A 21056-nucleotide genomic window follows, 5' to 3' on the forward strand; every position below is an offset into this window, starting at 1 on the left:
TTTACCAGACCTCTCTGTGCTTTACAATGCTTCCCTATGCTTTACCAGACCTCTCTGTGCTTTACAATGCTTCCCTATGCTTTACCAGACCTCTCTGTGCTTCACAATGCTTCCCTATGCTTTACCAGACCTCTCTGTGCTTTACAATGCTTCCCTATGCTTTACCAGACCTCTCTGTGCTGTGCTGTGCTGTGCTGTGCTGTGCTGTGCTGTGTTATGCTGTGCTGTGCTGTGCTGTGCTGTGTCGTGCCGCACTGCAGTCTCTTGTTCCTTGACTCTTCTCCTCACGTGGTTCGAGCGTGTCAGTATGATGGTGATCCTGCTGAACTGTGTGACTCTGGGGATGTACCAGCCCTGCGAGAACATTGACTGCTCTTCACAGCGCTGCCAAATGCTGCAGGTAAAGCAAACGCAATGCAGAGCCTGATCCTGTGAGTGTGTGTGTGTGTGTCAGTGTGAGTGTGTGTGTCTGTCTCTGTGTGTGTGTCAGTGTGTGTGTCTGTCTGTCTGTTGGTGTGTGCATGTGTGTGTGTGTGTCTGTCTGTGTCTGTGTGTCTGTGTGTGTGTGTTTCGGTGTGTCTGTCTGTGTGTCTGTCTGTCTGTGTGTGTGTGTGTGTGTGTCTGTCTGTCTGTGTGTGTGTGTGTGTGTGTCTGTCTGTGTGTGTGTGTCTGTGTGTGTGTGTTTCGGTGTGTCTGTCTGTGTGTCTGTCTGTCTGTGTGTGTGTGTGTGTGTGTGTGTGTGTCTGTCTGTCTGTGTGTGTGTGTGTCTGTGTGTGTGTGTCTGTGTGTGTGTGTCTGTCTGTCTGTGTGTGTGTGTGTCTGTGTGTGTGTGTCTGTGTGTGTGTGTGTGTATGTTTCGGTGTGTGTGTGTGTGTCTTCCATCTGTCTTCAAACCAGGAACTTCGGGACGTCTTGGAATGAACATTCTGAGCTGACACAATCATGACATCATCCACAGAATTCTTGAAAAATAGTTTATTGCACAGCTGACGAAGGATGCTTTGTCCAAAGCATCCTGAAATGAATGCTTTTGTTTAAATCTCTCTCTGTCTCTCTCTCTCCTCTCCTCTCTCTCTGTCTCTCTCCCTCTCTCCTCTCTCTCTCCCTTTCTCTCTCTCCTCTCTCTGTTCCTCCCTCTCTCCTCTCTCTCCCTCTCTCTCTCTCTCTCTCTCTCTCTCTCTCTCTCTCTCTCTCTCTCTCTCTCTGTACTGATTTATCATCAATATTACCCCATTACTGGTAAGCTGCTTGCAGGTGTGCTGCTTCCATAGCGTTGCAGCGCTGCAGGAGGTCACATGACAGTCAGGGTTCCTAATAAAGTGTCCAGCGGCGTGCAAGCCATTGAAATACATCCCCTCCCCTCCCGTCTCGTTTGTAGCGAGTTCAGCCCCCACCTCTGTCACACGGACAGCCTGACCTGCACCAGCTCCGCGGATGAGACAGGAATTGGCACACAGCCTCGCTGTCAAGCCAGCTTCACCCTCAGCTATTCCAGCCACGGTGTTTCAAACCCCACCTGCCACTCTCCGGGGAGGAAACCTCGCAGTGACAGCCAGGGTCCATCTGCAAGTGGGAGAGATCACTAAAAACAAACACACACACACATCTCTGAGCAACGGCTTCGAAATGCAGGGTCGAGGGAAACACAGTGTGCTGAATCCTTCCTAAAGGAGCGCTGACCATCTTCAAAATCCATTCTCTCACCTCTTATTAGCTTTATTAACAGTATCACTGGTCCCTCCCTTTAAAGGAGCGCTGACCATCTTTAAAATCCATTCTCTCACCTCTTATTAGCTTTATTAACAGTATCGCTGGTCCCTCCCTTTAAAGGAGCGCTGACCATCTTTAAAATCCATTCTCTCACCTCTTATTAGCTTTATTAACAGTATCGCTGGTCCCTCCCTGTAAAGGAGCGCTGACCATCTTTAAAATCCATTCTCTCACCTCTTATTAGCTTTATTAACAGCATCGCTGGTCCCTCCCTTTAAAGGAACGCTGACCATCTTTAAAATCTATTCTCTCACCTCTTATTAGCTTTATTAACAGTATCGCTGGCCCCTCCCTTTAAAGGAGCACTGACCATCTTTAAAATCTATTCTCTCACCTCTTATTAGCTTTATTAACAGTATCGCTGGTCCCTCCCTTTAGAGGAGCGCTGACCATCTTTAAAATCCATTCTCTCACCTCTTATTAGCTTTATTAACAGTATCGCTGGTCCCTCCCTTTAAAGGAGCGCTGACCATCTTTAAAATCCATTCTCTCACCTCTTATTAGCTTTATTAACAGTATCGCTGGTCCCTCCCTTTAAAGGAGCGCTGACCATCTTTAAAATCCATTCTCTCACCTCTTATTAGCTTTATTAACAGTATCGCTGGCCCCTCCCTTTAGAGGAGCGCTGACCATCTTTAAAATCCATTCTCTCACCTCTTATTATCACTAACACACTGCTCCTCTCTCTCTCTCTAGGCCTTTGATGCGTTTATCTATATTTTCTTTGCTGTTGAGATGGTGGTGAAGATGCTGGCTCTGGGAATATTTGGCAAAAAGTGTTACCTGGGAGACACCTGGAACAGACTGGACTTTTTCATTGTAATGGCTGGGTATGTATTATGGCAAACGTTTCCACTAGAAGTCTTTCTCAGCGTCTTCAGTGTAAATTCAATGGCAAACGTTTCCACTAGAAGTCTCTCTCAGCGTCTTCAGTGTAAATTCAATGGCAAACGTTTCCTCTAGAATTCTTTCACAGCGTCTTCAGTGTAAATTCAATGGCAAACGTTTCCACTAGAAGTCTCTCTCAGCGTCTTCAGTGTAAATTCAATGGCAAACGTTTCCACTAGAAGTCTCTCTCAGCGTCTTCAGTGTAAATTCAATGGCAAACGTTTCCACTAGAAGTCTTTCTCAGCGTCTTCAGTGTAAATTCAATGGCAAACGTTTCCACTAGAAGTCTCTCTCAGCGTCTTCAGTGTAAATTCAATGGCAAACGTTTCCACTAGAAGTCTCTCTCAGCGTCTTCAGTGTAAATTCAATGGCAAACGTTTCCACTAGAAGTCTCTCTCAGCGTCTTCAGTGTAAATTCAATGGCAAACGTTTCCACTAGAAGTCTTTCTCAGCGTCTTCAGTGTAAATTCAATGGCAAACGTTTCCACTAGAAGTCTCTCTCAGCGTCTTCAGTGTAAATTCAATGGCAAACGTTTCCACTAGAAGTCTCTCTCAGCGTCTTCAGTGTAAATTCAATGGCAAATGTTTCCACTAGAAGTCTCTCTCAGCGTCTTCAGTGTAAATTCAATGGCAAACGTTTCCACTAGAAGTCTCTCTCAGCGTCTTCAGTGTAAATTCAATGGCAAACGTTTCCACTAGAAGTCTTTCTCAGCGTCTTCAGTGTAAATTCAATGGCAAACGTTTCCACTAGAAGTCTCTCTCAGCGTCTTCAGTGTATATTCAATGGCAAACGTTTCCACTAGAAGTCTCTCTCAGCGTCTTCAGTGTAACTTCAATGGCAAACGTTTCCACTAGAAGTCTCTCTCAACGTCTTCAGTGTAAATTCAATGGCAAACGTTTCCACTAGAAGTCTCTCTCAGCGTCTTCAGTGTAAATTCAACAGCAAACATTTCCACTAGAAGTCTTTCTCAGCGTCTTCAGTGTAAATTCAACGGCAAACATTTCCACTAGAAGTCTTTCTCAGCGTCTTCAGTGTAAATTCAACGGCAAACGTTTCCGCTAGAAGTCTTTCTCAGCGTCTTCAGTGTAAATTCAATGGCAAACGTTTCCACTAGAAGTCTCTCTCAGTGTCTTCAGTGTAAATTCAATGGCAAACGTTTCCACTAGAAGTCTCTCTCAGTCTCTGATGTCCTGTAAAGGCTAGCTAGTGTCTCTAGTGTATTCCTGCCCTTATCTGATTGACAGTTATGAGGGACTGGTTCAGAACAGCAGAACATTTGCAATTGAAATCACAGAGACATTGACGCTGAGAGCTGGGAGGGTGAATATGAAATGAATCTCGATGCTGTCTTCTCCCATCTGTTAGGAGCTTCAGGGCTGAACGTCCTGCTAAGCGTACAGCCTTAAAACAATGTGTGTAATACAGAGCCATTGCAGTGCCGCTGTCTGTCTGTCTGCCATTGAAGATCATTGAGGGTATAGTTAGCACACTGTGGTCCCATTCTACCAGCCTCACCCCATTGTAGCTGCCCTATACTTGTGCTACCATTGCCCCCTCAGTGTAATACAGAGCCATTGCAGTGCCGCTGTCTGTCTGTCACTGATATTGAGGGCCATTCAGAAAAGCAGTCAGTGATACAGAGTGAGTCTTTTTTCAATAAAGGCAGATTGATGGGTTTTATCTCCTTGGCTCGAGTGAAATCCTCTCTCTCCTCTGCGGATGGTAATCCTGCTGTTGAGGAGAAAGGGATAAGGAGCTGAGAGGGAGGTATTGAGGGCTAATCTGGGGCTGTGCTCAGAGATAGCTGACCCCCCTCCTCTCTGAGCTTCTGGAGAGAGAGGGAGAGAGGGGGAGAGAGAAAGAGAGAGGGGGGGGGGGGAGAGAGGGAGAGCGAGTGGGGAGAGGGAGAGGGGGAGAGCGAGGGAGGAGAGGGAGAGAGAGAGAGAGAGAGGGGGGGAGAGGTGGAGAGAGGGAGAGCGAGTGGGGAGAGGGAGAGGGGGAGAGCGAGGGAGGAGAGGGAGAGAGAGAGAGAGGGGGGGAGAGGGGGAGAGAGGGAGAGCGAGTGGGGAGAGCGAGGGAGGAGAGGGAGAGAGAGAGAGAGAGAAAGAGGGAGAGAGCGAGAGAGGTAGAGGAGGGAGAGGGAGTGAGAGAGGGAGGGAGGGAGAGAGGGAGAGGGAGAGTGGGAGAGCGAGAGAGAGGTAGAGTGAGAGAAAGGAAGAGAGAGGGAGAGAAAGAGGGAGAGAGCGAGAGAGTGAGGGAGAGAGGGGGAGAGAAGGAGGGGGAGATGGAGAGAGGGGGAGAGAGAGAGAGAGAGAGAGCACAGAATGGGACCACAGTACAGTTCAATGGCAGACAGACATATAACATATAACATATTTATTTCTTAGCAGACGTCCTTATCCAGGGCGACTTACAATTGTTACAAGATATCACATTATACATTATATCACATTATACAGATATCACATTATTTTTACATACAATTCCCCATTTATACAGTTGGGTTTTTACTGGAGCAATCTAGGTAAAGTACCTTGCTCAAGGGTACAACAGCAGTGTCCCCCACCTGGGATTGAACCCACGACCCTCCGGTCAAGAGTCCAGAGCCCTGACCGCTGCTCCACACTGCTGCCCTTCAATAGTACACTGAAGTACAAACCTACAAATCCTGTTATACATTGTATTGATCTTCAGCAGTCCCTTAGATCACTATAGAATAAGGAACAAAAATAGCTGGACTAATTAAAACCTTCCAATTTTACTACATGTGTAAAATTGCGTGTGTGTGTGTGTGTGTGTGTAAGCTTGCTTTTTGGTGTTTGCTACTCAAGGGTTGTTTTCAAACACCGCACAGCCTTCGTCGTGTCGAATCTCTTCATCGTGTCCTCCGGCTGTGAGAGACTGGAGTCCGTTCGGTTCACAGTGATCCAGGTTCAAATGTTGGCTAGATTCCTCCTCCTCCTCCCGTGCGACAGTGATAGATGCCCCCCCTGCCAGCTCTACAGCTTGGCATCGGGACGATTGCTTCCCCCTGCTGAGCGACCGGAGGGCGACTTCATCAAAGCGATCAAACAGGATCTGGAATTGCATACGTTTCCAACTGAAGCAACAGCTGCTGGGCTTTCAAAAGCCTTCTTTCTCGGATGTTTTGCAATCATGCTGAGTGCTTTCTTACTGCAATTATGAAAGTGGTTTTATTATTATTATTATTATTATTATTATTATTATTATTATTATTATTATTATTATTTTAATTAATCTGTGTAAAGCATTAAAAAAATAAATGTAGAAAACTAACCCTTGGAAAATGTCCCCATAGTAAAAGCACAGCAAAGTGAAGCACAGAGAGGTGTGGTAAAGCATAGGGAAGCATTGTAAAGCACAGAGAGGTCTGGTAAAGCATAGGGAAGCATTGTAAAGCACAGAGAGGTCTGGTAAAGCATAGGGAAGCATTGTAAAGCGCAGAGAGGGCTGGTAAAGCATAGGGAAGCATTGTAAAGCACAGAGAGGTCTGGTAAAGCATAGGGAAGCATTGTAAAGCACAGAGAGGTCTGGTAAAGCATAGGGAAGCATTGTAAAGCGCAGAGAGGGCTGCTAAAGCATAGGGAAGCATTGTAAAGCACAGAGAGGTGTGGTAAAGCATAGGGAAGCATTGTAAAGCACAGAGAGGTGTGGTAAAGCATAGGGAAGCATTGTAAAGCACAGAGAGGTCTGGTAAAGCATAGGGAAGCATTGTAAAGCACAGAGAGGTCTGGTAAAGCATAGGGAAGCATTGTAAAGCACAGAGAGGTCTGGTAAAGCATAGGGAAGCATTGTAAAGCACAGAGAGGTCTGGTAAAGCATAGGGAAGCATTGTAAAGCACAGAGAGGTCTGGTAAAGCATAGGGAAGCATTGTAAAGCACAGAGAGGTCTGGTAAAGCATAGGGAAGCATTGTAAAGCACAGAGAGGTCTGGTAAAGCACAGGGAAGCATTGTGAAGCACAGAGAGGTCGGGTAAAGCATAGGGAAGCATTGTAAAGCACAGAGAGGTGTGGTAAAGCATAGGGAAGCATTGTAAAGCACAGAGAGGTCTGGTAAAGCATAGGGAAGCATTGTAAAGCACAGAGAGGTCTGGTAAAGCATAGGGAAGCATTGTAAAGCACAGAGAGGTCTGGTAAAGCATAGGGAAGCATTGTAAAGCACAGATAGGTCTGGTAAAGCATAGGGAAGCATTGTAAATCATTTTAAATAATATGGCAAACCAGGGTAAACTGTGGTAAATGTGTAGTATAACCATTGAAAAAGCATGGGGGGGGCAAAAACTGCAGAATTATCATGCAAAAATGCTGTGGTGAAATTTTATCAGGGAGAAATTAATTGCAGACAGAAAAATATGTGTACGACAGAAACGACCCAGAAATCTTTCTCAGATGTGTCTTCATTTGATTCCTTTCTTGTTTTTGACAGGATGGTGGAATATTCACTGGACCTGCAGAACATCAACCTATCAGCGATCAGGACCGTCCGGGTCCTCAGGCCGCTCAAAGCCATCAACAGGGTGCCTAGTAAGCTGCCTGATTTAATTTGTAATTTTTGGGGGTTTTTTTGCATGTGAATTTTCACAAAGCACTGTAAAGCACAGAGAGGTCTGGTAAAGCATAGGGAAGCATTGTAAAGCACAGAGAGGTGAGGTAAAGCATAGGGAAGCATTGTAAAGCACAGAGAGGTGTAGTAAAGCATAGGGAAGCATTGTAAAGCACAGAGAGGTCTGGTAAAGCATAGGGAAGCATTGTAAAGCACAGAGAGGTCTGGTAAAGCATAGGGAAGCATTGTAAAGCACAGAGAGGTCTGGTAAAGCATAGGGAAGCATTGTAAAGCACAGAGAGGTCTGGTAAAGCACAGGGAAGCATTGTAAAGCACAGAGAGGTCTGGTAAAGCATAGGCAAGCATTGTAAAGCACAGAGAGGTCTGGTAAAGCATAGGGAAGCATTGTAAAGCACAGAGAGGTCTGGTAAAGCATAGGGAAGCATTGTAAAGCACAGAGAGGTCTGGTAAAGCATAGGGAAGCATTGTAAAGCACAGAGAGGTCTGGTAAAGCATAGGGAAGCATTGTAAAGCACAGAGAGGTCTGGTAAAGCATAGGGAAGCATTGTAAAGCACAGAGAGGTCTGGTAAAGCACAGGGAAGCATTGTAAAGCACAGAGAGGTCTGGTAAAGCATAGGCAAGCATTGTAAAGCACAGAGAGGTCTGGTAAAGCATAGGGAAGCATTGTAAAGCACAGAGAGGTCTGGTAAAGCATAGGGAAGCATTGTAAAGCACAGAGAGGTCTGGTAAAGCATAGGGAAGCATTGTAAAGCACAGAGAGGTCTGGTAAAGCATAGGGAAGCATTGTAAAGCACAGAGAGGTCTGGTAAAGCATAGGGAAGCATTGTAAAGCACAGAGAGGTGTGGTAAAGCATAGGGAAGCATTGTAAAGCACAGAGAGGTCTGGTAAAGCATAAGGAAGCATTGTAAAGCACAGAGAGGTCTGGTAAAGCATAGGGAAGCATTGTGAAGCACATGCTATAAAATTGCAGTACAGACTTACTGCGGTGAACCTAGAATGGAAGGATTGAAAGGGGGAGAGAGGAGAGGGTTAAAGAATGGGGGGAGGGAGAAGGGAGAGAGGAGAGCTCTCTCTCACTTAGAGAGTGCCTGAAGCCAGCATCACTGTACCTCGCGAGGCTGCTTTGTAAAAGCTGGGCGATAAATCTGTCAGGACTGTGACAAACAACAGCAGATCAATACTTATTAACGAGGGACACTTTCCCTGTTTCCCGGAGCTAGTCTATTAAAGGGGTAGCAACTAACACAGGGTTACATAATAATAATAATAATAATAATAATAAATACATTGAAGATCATTGAGGGTATAGTTAGCACACTGTGGTCCCATTCTACCAGCCTCACCCCATTGTAGCTGCCCTATACTTGTGCTACCATTGCCCCTCAGTGTAATACAGAGCCATTGCAGTGCCGCTGTCTGTCTGTCTGCCATTGAAGATCATTGAGGGTATAGTTAGCACACTGTGGTCCCATTCTACCAGCCTCACCCCATTGTAGCTGCCCTATACTTGTGCTACCATTGCCCCCTCAGTGTAATACAGAGCCATTGCAGCGTCTCTGCGGATCATCACATCAATTAACCAGCATGCTGTTCTGTTTCCCCTCCAATGCGTTTCACTGCAGCTGTCAGATCGGTGGTCATGTTTGGAGATTAGCTCAAGTCCTATATTTCAGACACTGCAGTGGGCCGGGTGCGAGGATTCACTGCCATGGCAATGCTAGAAACTTCAGACCAAAACCTCAGACAGCACCTGTCAAGCTCAACTCTTCTGGACTGTATAGCACTGTGCTTTTAAAAGCATTTTAACTTGGACTCATCTGCCCCCTAGTTTACTGTATTTAATCCTGTACTTAACCCAATCTGTAGTATTTTGTATTTCACCTCCACTCGGATCTATCAACACTGTTATCCGGTCTTGAGTAGCCCTGATATCAAATCGTACTGTGTTTCCTATCTCCTCTTCTTAGGACTGAAGTTAGTGTATTTTTTGGTTGTCTCCCGAATTTAGAAGCGTCTAATGATTTTTAGGCTCAGCTCACCGCTGCCCCCCCCCCTGCGCTGACTCGGGAGGGGTGAAGATGAACCCACGCTGTCCTCCGAAGCGTGTCAGCCGCCCGCTTCTTCACACGCTGCAGACTCACCGTGCAGCCGCCTCAGAGCTACAGCGTCGGAGGACAACGCAGCTCTGGGCAGCTTACAAGCCTGCAGGAGCCCGGACTGACCACAGGGGGGCGCTGGTGAGCCGAGGACCTAAACCCTCCTGTGACAGTCTGGCTCGCAGTGGTGACGTCACGGACCAGGAAGTAGAAACCAAAACAATGGTTGGGCGGTTAAAGCGTATTTATTAATAAACAAAATATTAAACAAATTAACACAACACAAAACAAAAGGGCACAAGGGCCAAACGAATGAACAAACAAACAAGTAAGTGATGTGCTGGGAAATCCAGCACGTCTTAGCAATTGTTTTGTTAATGTTGCTTTTTCTCTCTCCGCTCTCCCGTACTCTCCTCTACACTCTCAACCCCGAGTGCAGAGTGCTGCTGGTTTATATACTCTGGCCGAGGGATTAACTAGTTGGTAATTATCTTATTATCCCTCGGCCAGAGTCTGCACGCGTTTGGTAAGGATGCATGACTGTCAGCTAGTTAAATAATCAGTAGCTGATCAGCCATGCATCCTCACGGGGTTTTTAAATAATAATAAAAGACGCGGCGCTTTTACCCGCGCCGCAAACAAAAATACAAATAATAATAAATAGGGGCGGGACACTCCGCCACACATGCCCCCCCTTGTGCGCAGCACACATGGCCTTTTCGGCCACCTCCCCCCTTAGTCCCCAAAGTCCCGGTCAGCAGTCCCGGCGCAGGAACAGGGGCAGCAACGGGCCAAAGGTGGCGGCCACGGTGGGATGTCCTCCTCCCACCCAAACAGCCGTAGTGTTCCAATGGCCCGCGCACTGGCCAGCTCCTCTGGCCAAAAAATTTTTGGGGGTGGTCTCCAGACCTGCCCCCCCTTCTTCATGGCCGGCAGCTCCCCTCCGTGGGGCTCCGGCCACCCTTTCTCCTGCAGCGAAATTGCTGCGGGGGAAGCTGGTCTCCTGACCTCCCCCCCCTTCTTCATGGCTGGCAGCTGCCCTTCACGGGGCTCCAGCCACAGTATTTCCTGCCGCGAAAGTGCGGCTGGGGGAGCTGGTCTCCTGACCTCCCCCCTCCTCTTCACGGCCAGCAGTTCCCCTCCGTGGGGCTCTGACCACATGATCTCCGGCCGCGAAAGTGCGGCTGGGGGAGCTGGTCTCCTGACCTCCCCCCCTTTCTTCATGGCCGGCAGCTCCCCTCCGTGGGGCTCCGACCACAGTGTAGTGACCCCAGGCGAAGCAGGATCCCTGGCGACCCCAGGCGAAGCAGGATCCCTGGCGACCCCAGGCGAAGCAGGATCCCTGGCGACCCCAGGCGACGGCAGCGGCAGCGGACCCTCGGGAGGCGACGGCAGCGGACCCTCGGGAGGCGACGGCAGCGGACCCTCGGGAGGCGACGGCAGCGGACCCTCGGGAGGCGACGGCAGCGGACCCTCGGGAGGCAACGGCAGCGGCAGCGGACCCTCGGGAGGTGAACTCGGGAGGGGAGCCCCTGGCCATGGAGGCGGCAGCGGGAGCTCCACTTCTCCCTCGTTCTCTGTAGCTGGTGGCTCTCCAGGTGATGCGGAGCAACAGGCAGCCCCAGGCGATGCGAAGCAACAGGCAGCCCCAGGCGATGCGAGGCAGGCATCCCTGGGTGGTGCGAGGCAGGGCAGGAGCAGTCCTTCCCATGACGGTGGATGTGGAACCAGCAGGTATTCACCCTCTGCTGGTGGAGGTGGGAGAGGAAAGCAGTCCTCCCACGGCGGCTGAGGCGGAACCAGCAGGTATTCACCCTCTGCTGGTGGAGGTGGGAGGGGCAAGCAGTCCTCCCATGGCGGTTGAGGCAGAACCAGCAGGCATTCACCCTCTGCTGGTGGAGGTGGGAGGGGCAAGCAGTCCTCCCACGGAGGTTGAGGCAGAACCAGCAGGCATTCACCCTCTGCTGGTGGAGGTGGGAGGGGCAAGCAGTCCTCCCACGGCGGTTGAGGCAGAACCAGCAGGCATTCACCCTCTGCTGGTGGAGGTGGGAGGGGCAAGCAGTCCTCCCACGGCGGTAGAGGCGGAACCAGCAGGCATTCACCCTCTGCTGGTGGAGGTGGCGGAGGCAGAGGCAGCTCTTGCTGCTCTGCTCCTGGTGGTGGTGGAGACAGAGGCAGCTCCTGCTGCTCTGCTCCTGGTGGTGGTGGAGACAGAGGCAGCTCCTGCTGCTCTGCTCCTGACGGTGGTGGAGACAGAGGCAGCTCCTGCTGCTCTGCTCCTGGTGGTGGAGACAGTGGCGAGGGCTCCTCACCCTCTAATGCTGGAGACGGCAGCAATGGCTCCTCTCTCTCTGGCGCTGGAGAAGGCAGCGATGGCTCCTCTCCCTTTGGCGCTGGAGACGGCAGCGATGGCTCCTCTCCCTCTGGCGCTGGAGACGGCAGCGATGGCTCCTCTCCCTCTGGCGCTGGAGACGGCAGCGATGGCTCCTCTCCCTCTGGCGCTGGAGACGGCAGCGATGGCTCCTCTCCCTCTGGCGCTGGAGACGGCAGCGATGGCTCCTCTCCCTCTGGCGCTGGAGACGGCAGCGATGGCTCCTCTCCCTCTGGCGCTGGAGACGGCAGCGATGGCTCTTCTCCCTCTGGCGCTGGAAACAGCAGCGGGGCCCCTCCCATATCTGCAGCCAGGTAGTTGAGCACCATGGCTGCGATGTCTGGGAGGGATGCTGGGTGGTGTTTCTGTTCCCAGGCCTCCCAGCGCTCCCCATCTCTTGCCCACAGGAGGTTGATCACAGCAGGGAGGGCGTCCACGATATCCCTCTCAGGCTCCGCCAGCCAGTCCCAGATCCCCTCTGAGGAGAGTGGACCAGTCCGCCTCGGAGGATGCAGAGGCAGCTCCTGCTCCTTTCCCTCGGACGGTGGTGGTGGAGGTGAAACCAGCAGGTATTCTTCCCCTGCTAGTGGAGCCATTGGCTGTGGACACTCGGCCTCCCCCCTCTTGGGCTGTGGACGGACCGACCCCTCATCCTCCGGTTCCTGCTCTGGGCCATACTCCTCCCACATGTGCGCAGGATGTTCAGACTCCTCCCTCACCTGCCATGGAGGGGGTTGGTCGGGTGCTACATGCCCAACCTCACCAACGGCGAAGCACCATTCCTCACCCCTCAGACAGGTGAGGCAGACGTCCAGCACAGCAGAGACCCGGCGGGACTTGCGACCAGCCCCGCGCTGTTGCACCTGCTGCTTCCTCCTTCTTCCCATTATTTAGTTTGAGAAAAAAAAAAACGAACAAACAAAAAAAACGCACTTTTCTGTCCTGGTCCGGCTGTTGGAGGCGTTGTTTATCCCACTTCTGACACCATATGTGACAGTCTGGCTCGCAGTGGTGACGTCACGGACCAGGAAGTAGAAACCAAAACAATGGTTGGGCGGTTAAAGCGTATTTATTAATAAACAAAATATTAAACAAATTAACACAACACAAAACAAAAGGGCACAAGGGCCAAACGAATGAACAAACAAACAAGTAAGTGATGTGCTGGGAAATCCAGCACGTCTTAGCAATTGTTTTGTTAATGTTGCTTTTTCTCTCTCCGCTCTCCCGTACTCTCCTCTACACTCTCAACCCCGAGTGCAGAGTGCTGCTGGTTTATATACTCTGGCCGAGGGATTAACTAGTTGGTAATTATCTTATTATCCCTCGGCCAGAGTCTGCACGCGTTTGGTAAGGATGCATGACTGTCAGCTAGTTAAATAATCAGTAGCTGATCAGCCATGCATCCTCACGGGGTTTTTAAATAATAATAAAAGACGCGGCGCTTTTACCCGCGCCGCAAACAAAAATACAAATAATAATAAATAGGGGCGGGACACTCCGCCACACCTCCCCATCACCCCCCCGGGCGGCTCTCGGAGAATTGAGCCCCGCCCCCTGGGAGCTCCCGTCCACGGTCGGCAGTGACCTGGACTCGAACCGGCGATCTCCAGGCTGTGGGGCGCATCCTGCACCCCACAGAGGGGCGTCTGTACCGGATGAGCCAATCGGGAGCCGTTTTACTGAAATTCTTGATAGGTATTTTTTGTATTCAGCTGTAAGTCAGAACTGACCCCTTAAAAAACCTGCAGGTGTTCAAATCTGTGTGCCACTGTGAAGGCAAGCAGACTCAGAGATCACAGACGCAATTCACAAACCAAAAAAGAAACAAGCTGGCTGTCTAGCACCCATGACCACCCTGCTTCTAAACCTGTCAATCATTTCATGACCCCCCCCCCCCCCCCCCCCGCCAATCTAATATTTCCCCCTACGCGCCTGCCCACGCAGACACTGGCAGGGTTTTCAGCGTGCCCACACTGCCACAGCCACATGCGTGTACTGTTTTGCCTGTAACGCGTGGTTCTTTCACAACTCCACCTTTTGAGGCCTGGGTCGTCAATGCAAGTGGAGAATATGGATTAATTATTACTGTAGCTACAATACCTGAGGCTTTATAATGAGGGACCAGCGATACTGTTAATAAAGCTAATAAGAGGTGAGAGAATGGATTTTAAAGATGATCAGCGCTCCTTTAAAGGGAGGGGCCAGCGATACTGTTAATAAAGCTAATAAGAGGTGAGAGGATGGATTTTAAAGATGGTCAGCGCTCCTCTAAAGGGAGGGACCAGCGATACTGTTAATAAAGCTAATAAGAGGTGAGAGAATGGATTTTAAAGATGGTCAGCGCTCCTTTAAAGGGAGGGACCAGCGATACTGTTAATAAAGCTAATAAGAGGTGAGAGAATGGATTTTAAAGATGATCAGCGCTCCTTTAAAGGGAGGGGCCAGCGATACTGTTAATAAAGCTAATAAGAGGTGAGAGAATGGATTTTAAAGATGGTCAGCGCTCCTTTAAAGGGAGGGACCAGCGATACTGTTAATAAAGCTAATAAGAGGTGAGAGGATGGATTTTAAAGATGGTCAGCGCTCCTTTAAAGGGAGGGACCAGCGATACTGTTAATAAAGCTATTAAGAGATGAGAGAATGGATTTGAAAGCTGGTCAGCTCTGCATTTTGCTCCAGGCTGATTTGGAGGATGTGAGTTGGCATGCTGGAATGGTAATATGCATTCACGATTCTATACTGACATTTCAAACATGCCCCGGGCTGAAGAGAGACACCATGTCCAATGAAGCTGAACCAAACCGACAGAGGAGACCAAGAATATCCAGCACATCATGAGAGCCATACTTTAAAACCCATTCTCTCACCGCTTATTAGCTTTACTAACAGTGTCGCTGGTCCCTCCCTTTAAAGGAGCGCTGACCATCTTTAAAATCCATTCTCTCACCTCTTATTAGCTTTATTAACAGTATCGCTGGTCCCTCCCTTTAAAGGAGCGCTGACCATCTTTAAAATCCATTCTCTCACGTCTTATTAGCTTTATTAACAGTATCGCTGGTCCCTCCCTTTAAAGGAGCGCTGACCATCTTTAAAATCCATTCTCTCACCTCTTATTAGCTTTATTAACAGCATCGCTGGCCCCTCCCTTTAAAGGAGCGCTGACCATCTTTAAAATCCATTCTCTCACCTCTGATTAGCTTTATTAACAGCATCGCTGGTCCCTCCCTTTAAAGGAGCGCGGACCATCTTTAAAATCCATTCTCTCACCTCTTATTAGCTTTATTAACAGCATCGCTGGTCCCTCCCTTTAAAGGAGCGCTGACCATCTTTAAAATCAATTGTCTTTTCAATACAATCAACAGCTAATGTCAAGAGTGAAGCGTCTGTAATGTCACACAGCTGCGATATCAATCCCTCCGGACTCTCAGTTGCTCTGATAATGTGATTCCTGCTACACAGTAAAAGGACGTGTTTTTATTGCCTCGATGAACGCCCGTGACTCCAGGATCGCGCGCCCAGGTCGGCCAAAACAGGGAAGAAAACGCTGCTTCTATTAAACGGGGAGTGAAAGCGATTGATCTGCGGTCCGAGGCCAGCCACAGCGGCACTGTTCTGAAAATTGCTTTTAACAAAAGGGGACGAGCAAAAGGCTGCTTGGAACATCGTGATCTGACCTGAGCAAGAACAGCTAATCAGAGGCAGGACTCCTCAACGCAGCTTCATCTTCTAGGATCGTGATCTGAATCCTCGACGCTGTGGTCCCGTTCTACCAGCCTCACCCCATTGTAGCTGCCCTATACTTGTGCTACCATTGCCCCTCAGTGTAATACAGAACCATTGCAGTGCCGCTGTCTGTCTGTCTGCCATTGAAGATCACTGAGGGTATAGTTAGCACACTGTGGTCCCATTCTACCAGCCTCACCCCATTGTAGCTGCCCTATACTTGTGCTACCATTGCCCCTCAGTGTGATACAGAGCCATTGCAGTGCCGCTGTCTGTCTGTCTGCCATTGAAGATCATTGAGGGTGTAGTTAGCACACTGTGGTCCCATTCTACCAGCCTCACCCCATTGTAGCTGCCCTATACTTGTGCTACCATTGCCCCTCAGTGTAATACAGAGCCATTGCAGTGCCGCTGTTTGGGTACACAGTGTGCTGTGGTGAGATAATGTACTGTTTATAACTCTCTCTCCTCTCTCTCTCCCCCTCTCCCTCTCTCTCTCCTCTCTCCCCTCTCTCTCTCCCCTCTCTCTCTCCCCTCTCTCCCCCCCTCTCTCTCTCCACTCTCTCCCTCCCCCCTCTCTCTCTCTCTCTCTCTCTCTCCCCCTCTCTCCCCTCTCTCCCTCCCCCCTCTCTCTCTCTCTCTCCTCCCTCTCTCTCCCCCTCCCCCTCCTCCTCTCTCTCTCTGTAGGTATGCGGATCCTTGTGAATCTCCTGCTCGACACTCTCCCCATGCTGGGCAATGTCCTGCTTCTCTGTTTCTTTGTGTTTTTCATTTTTGGCATCATTGGAGTTCAGCTGTGGGCTGGATTGCTGAGGAACCGCTGTTTCTTACAAGACAACTTCACCCAGTAAGTACCAGTTCAAACCAGTATAACCCTCCCTCCCTCCCAGTCCCTCCTCAGCTCCGATAGAGCCACGCTGCTTCCCTCCCAGTCCCTCCTCAGCTCCGCTAGAGCCACACTGCTTCCCTCCCAGTCCCTCCTCAGCTCCGCTAGAGCCACGCTGCTTCCCTCCCAGTCCCTCCCCAGCTCCGCTAGAGCCACGCTGCTTCCCTCCCAGTCCCTCCTCAGCTCCGCTGCAGCCACACTGCTTCCCTCCCAGTCCCTCCCTCCCTCCCTCCCAGTCCCTCCTCAGCTCCGCTAGAGCCACACTGCTTCCCTCCCAGTCCCTCCTCAGCTCCGCTAGAGCCACACTGCTTCCCTCCCAGTCCCTCCCTCCCTCCCTCCCAGTCCCTCCTCAGCTCCGCTAGAGCCACGCTGCTTCCCTCCCAGTCCCTCCTCAGCTCCGCTAGAGCCACGCTGCTTCCCTCCCAGTCCCTCCTCAGCTCCGCTAGAGCCACACTGCTTCCCTCCCAGTCCCTCCTCAGCTCCTCTAGAGCCACGCTGCTTCCCTCCCAGTCCCTCCTCAGCTCCGCTAGAGCCACACTGCTTCCCTCCCAGTCCCTCCTCAGCTCCGCTAGAGCCACACTGCTTCCCTCCCAGTCCCTCCCTCCCTCCCTCCCAGTCCCTCCTCAGCTCCGCTAGAGCCACGCTGCTTCCCTCCCAGTCCCTTCTCAGCTCCGCTAGAGCCACACTGCTTCCGTCCCAGTCCCTCCTCAGCTCCGCTAGAGCCACACTGCTTCCCTCCCAGTCCCTCCTCAGCTCCGCTAGAGCCACACTGCTTCCCTCCCAGTCCCTCTTCAGCTGCGCTAGAGCCACGCTGCTTCCCTCCCTCCCTCCCTCCCTCCCAGTCCTTTATAACTAAATAACAAAAGGTAATTCAGTTCTCTTTATACTCCAGCAATCCTAGCTGTGATCTGCGTTTGTGCGTCAATGGCGATTCTAATTTAGATTTCCATTGACACCTGGACTTAAGATAAACACAAACGAGAATAGATTTGCCCTGTCAACTGCGAGAGAGATAAAACACACAGAGGAACTCGGCATTGATAATCTGTCGCCAGGGAAACGGAGTGCTAAGCAACCACCTGAGCCTATTGGCTGTGACACTCGGGGGCCCAAACGCCTGATTCTCCAATCAAATCGTTGAATTAGAAACTGGTAGAATTTTGGAAATAGCTGTGAGGGAAGCAGCGTGGCTCTAGCGGAGCTGAGGAGGGACTGGGAGGGAAGCAGCGTGGCTCTAGCGGAGCTGAGGAGGGACTGGGAGGGAAGCAGCGTGGCTCTAGCGGAGCTGAGGAGGGACTGGGAGGGAAGCAGCGTGGCTCTAGCGGAGCTGAGGAGGGACTGGGAGGGAAGCAGCGTGGCTCTAGTGGAGCTGAGGAGGGACTGGGAGGGAAGCAGCGTGGCTCTAGTGGAGCTGAGGAGGGACTGGGAGGGAAGCAGTGTGGCTCTAGCGGAGCTGAGGAGGGACTGGGAGGGAAGCAGCGTGGCTCTAGTGGAGCTGAGGAGGGACTGGGAGGGAAGCAGCGTGGCTCTAGCGGAGCTGAGGAGGGACTGGGAGGGAAGCAGTGTGGCTCTAGAGGAGCTGAGGAGGGACTGGGAGGGAAGCAGCGTGGCTCTAGCGGAGCTGAGGAGGGACTGGGAGGGAAGCAGCGTGGCTCTAGCGGAGCTGAGGAGGGACTGGGAGGGAAGCACTGTGGCTCTAGCGGAGCTGAGGAGGGACTGGGAGGGAAGCAGCGTGGCTCTAGCGGAGCTGAGGAGGGACTGGGAGGGAAGCAGCGTGGCTCTAGCGGAGCTGAGGAGGGACTGGGAGGGAAGCAGTGTGGCTCTAGCGGAGCTGAGGAGGGACTGGGAGGGAAGCAGCGTGGCTCTAGCGGAGCTGAGGAGGGACTGGGAGGGAAGCAGCGTGGCTCTAGCGGAGCTGAGGAGGGACTGGGAGGGAAGCAGTGTGGCTCTAGTGGAGCTGAGGAGGGACTGGGAGGGAAGCAGCGTGGCTCTAGTGGAGCTGAGGAGGGACTGGGAGGGAAGCAGTGTGGCTCTAGCGGAGCTGAGGAGGGACTGGGAGGGAAGCAGCATGGCTGTAGCGGAGCTGAGGAGGGACTGGGAGGGAAGCAGCGTGGCTCTAGCGGAGCTGAGGAGGGACTGGGAGGGAAGCAGCGTGGCTCTAGCGGAGCTGAGGAGGGACTGGGAGGGAAGCAGCGTGGCTCTAGCGGAGCTGAGGAGGGACTGGGAGGGAAGCAGCGTGGCTCTAGCGGAGCTGAGGAGGGACTGGGAGGGAAGCAGCGTGGCTCTAGCGGAGCTGAGGAGGGACTGGGAGGGAAGCAGTGTGGCTCTAGCGGAGCTGAGGAGGGACTGGGAGGGAAGCAGTGTGGCTCTAGCGGAGCTGAGGAGGGACTGGGAGGGAAGCAGCGTGGCTCTAGCGGAGCTGAGGAGGGACTGGGAGGGAAGCAGCGTGGCTCTAGTGGAGCTGAGGAGGGACTGGGAGGGAAGCAGTGTGGCTCTAGCGGAGCTGAGGAGGGACTGGGAGGGAAGCAGTGTGGCTCTAGCGGAGCTGAGGAGAGACTGGGAGGGAAGCAGTGTGGCTCTAGCGGAGCTGAGGAGGGACTGGGAGGGAAGCAGCGTGGCTGTAGCGGAGCTGAGGAGGGAGTGTGGTAGTCAGGGCAGGGGTGTATCAAAGCTAAACCCTCGTTCCTCCCCCCCCCCCCCCCCCCTCACAGATCCACGGGTATCTCCCTCCCTTCCTCATACTACCAGCCCGATGAAGAGGACGAGACTCCTTTCATTTGCTCTCTGGCCGCGGATAACGGCATCATGTCCTGCGGGGACGTCCCCGCGAGGAGGGAGGACGGGAGGGAGTGCTGTCTGGACAAAGACGACTACCTTCACCTGCTGGCGCTCGGAGGTCCGGAGCTCCTCAGTAACTCCAGCGCCTCTCTGGGCTGCGTGAACTGGAACCAGTACTATACCCAGTGCCGGACCGGCGACACCAACCCGCACAAGGGAGCCATCAACTTCGACAACATCGGATACGCCTGGATCGTCATCTTCCAGGTAGAGGTGCAGACTGCGGGGGGCGCTGTGCAGGAAGGGTCTCCCCTTGCTGAGTAAACGCACGTGTGCTTGCACGTTGTTACAGTGTTATTGTGCATAGGTGCAATCAGGGCTAAATGTGGAAGTGTTTTACACTGATCTAACCCCAACCCCAAAATAAAACACCAACCCACAACCCACACCCCAACACACACCCTAACCCACACACCAACCCCAACCCCAACACACAGACCAACACACACCCCACACCCCAACCCCAACCCACACACCAACCCCAACACACACCCCAACCCACACACCAACCCCAACCCCAACCCCAACCCCAACACACAGACCAACACACACACCACACCCCAACCCACACCCCACACCCCAACACACAGACCAACACACACCCCACACCCCAACCCCAACCCCCACACCAACCCCAACACACACCCAAACACACACACCAACCCCAACACACACCCAAACACACACACCAACACACACCCCAACCCCAACCCACACACCAACCCCAACACACACCCCAACCCACACACCAACCCCAACCCACACACCAACCCCAACCCCAACCCACACACCAACCCCAACCCACACCACAACCCACACACCAACCCAAACACACACACCAACCCCAACCCCAACCCCCACACCAACCCCAACACACACCCAAACACACACACCAACCCCAACACACACACCAACCCCAACACACACCCAAACACACACACCCCAACCCCAACCCACACACCAACCTCAACACACACCCCAACCCCAACACACACACCAACCCCCACACCAACCCCAACCCCCACACCAACCCACACCCCAACCCACACACCAACCCCAACCCCAACACACACACACCAACCCCAACCCACACCCCAACCCCCACACTCCAACCCACACACCAACCCCAACCCCAACACACACACACCAACCCCAACCCACACCCCAACCCCCACACCCCAACCTCAACCCCAACACACACCCCAACCCACACACCAACCCCAACCCCAACCCCAACCCCAACCCCAACACACACCCCACACCCCAACCCCAACCCACACACCAACCCCAACCCCAACCCACACACCAACCCCAACCCCAACACCCACCCCAACACACACACCTCACCCCAACCCTAACACACACCCCAACCCCCACCCCAACCCACACCCCAACCCACACACCAACCCCAACACACACACCAACCCACACACCAACCCCAACCCCAACCCACACACCAACCCCAACCCCAATCCCCACACCAACCCCAACCCCAACCCCCACACCAACCCACACCCCAACACACACACACCAACCCCAACCCCCACACCCCAACCTCAACCCCAACACACACCCCAACCCCAACCCCAACCCACACACCAACCCCAACCCCAACCCCAACCCCAACACACACCCCAACCCCAACACACACCCCACACCCCAACCCCAACCCACACATCAACCCCAACCCCAACACTCACCCCAACACACACACCTCACCCCAACCCTAACACACACCCCAACCCCCACCCCAACCCACACCCCAACCCACACACCAACCCCAACACACACACCAACCCACACACCAACCCCAACCCCAACCCACACACCAACCCCAACCCACACACCAACCCCAACCCCAACACACACCCCACACCCCAACCCCAACCCACA

At 52.3% G+C, this 21056-nt stretch overlaps 1 protein-coding gene across 1 annotated transcript in view; it reads left to right on the forward strand.

The window, feature by feature from the left end:
* Positions 1-223: 223 nt before the first annotated feature.
* LOC117432748 (voltage-dependent T-type calcium channel subunit alpha-1I-like) overlaps positions 224-21056 on the forward strand; it is a gene marked incomplete at its 3' end in the record, with an annotated part of 56498 nt that continues 35665 nt past the window's right edge. The window contains exons 1-5 of the mRNA XM_059020249.1: positions 224-400; positions 2467-2600; positions 7107-7204; positions 16127-16286; positions 19037-19370. Coding sequence (XP_058876232.1) covers positions 308-400; positions 2467-2600; positions 7107-7204; positions 16127-16286; positions 19037-19370 — 819 coding nt within the window. The remainder of the gene's footprint in view (positions 401-2466; positions 2601-7106; positions 7205-16126; positions 16287-19036; positions 19371-21056) is intronic.

This window comes from Acipenser ruthenus, unplaced genomic scaffold (genome assembly GCF_902713425.1).
Source record: "Acipenser ruthenus unplaced genomic scaffold, fAciRut3.2 maternal haplotype, whole genome shotgun sequence".
Taxonomy (NCBI): domain Eukaryota; kingdom Metazoa; phylum Chordata; class Actinopteri; order Acipenseriformes; family Acipenseridae; genus Acipenser; species Acipenser ruthenus.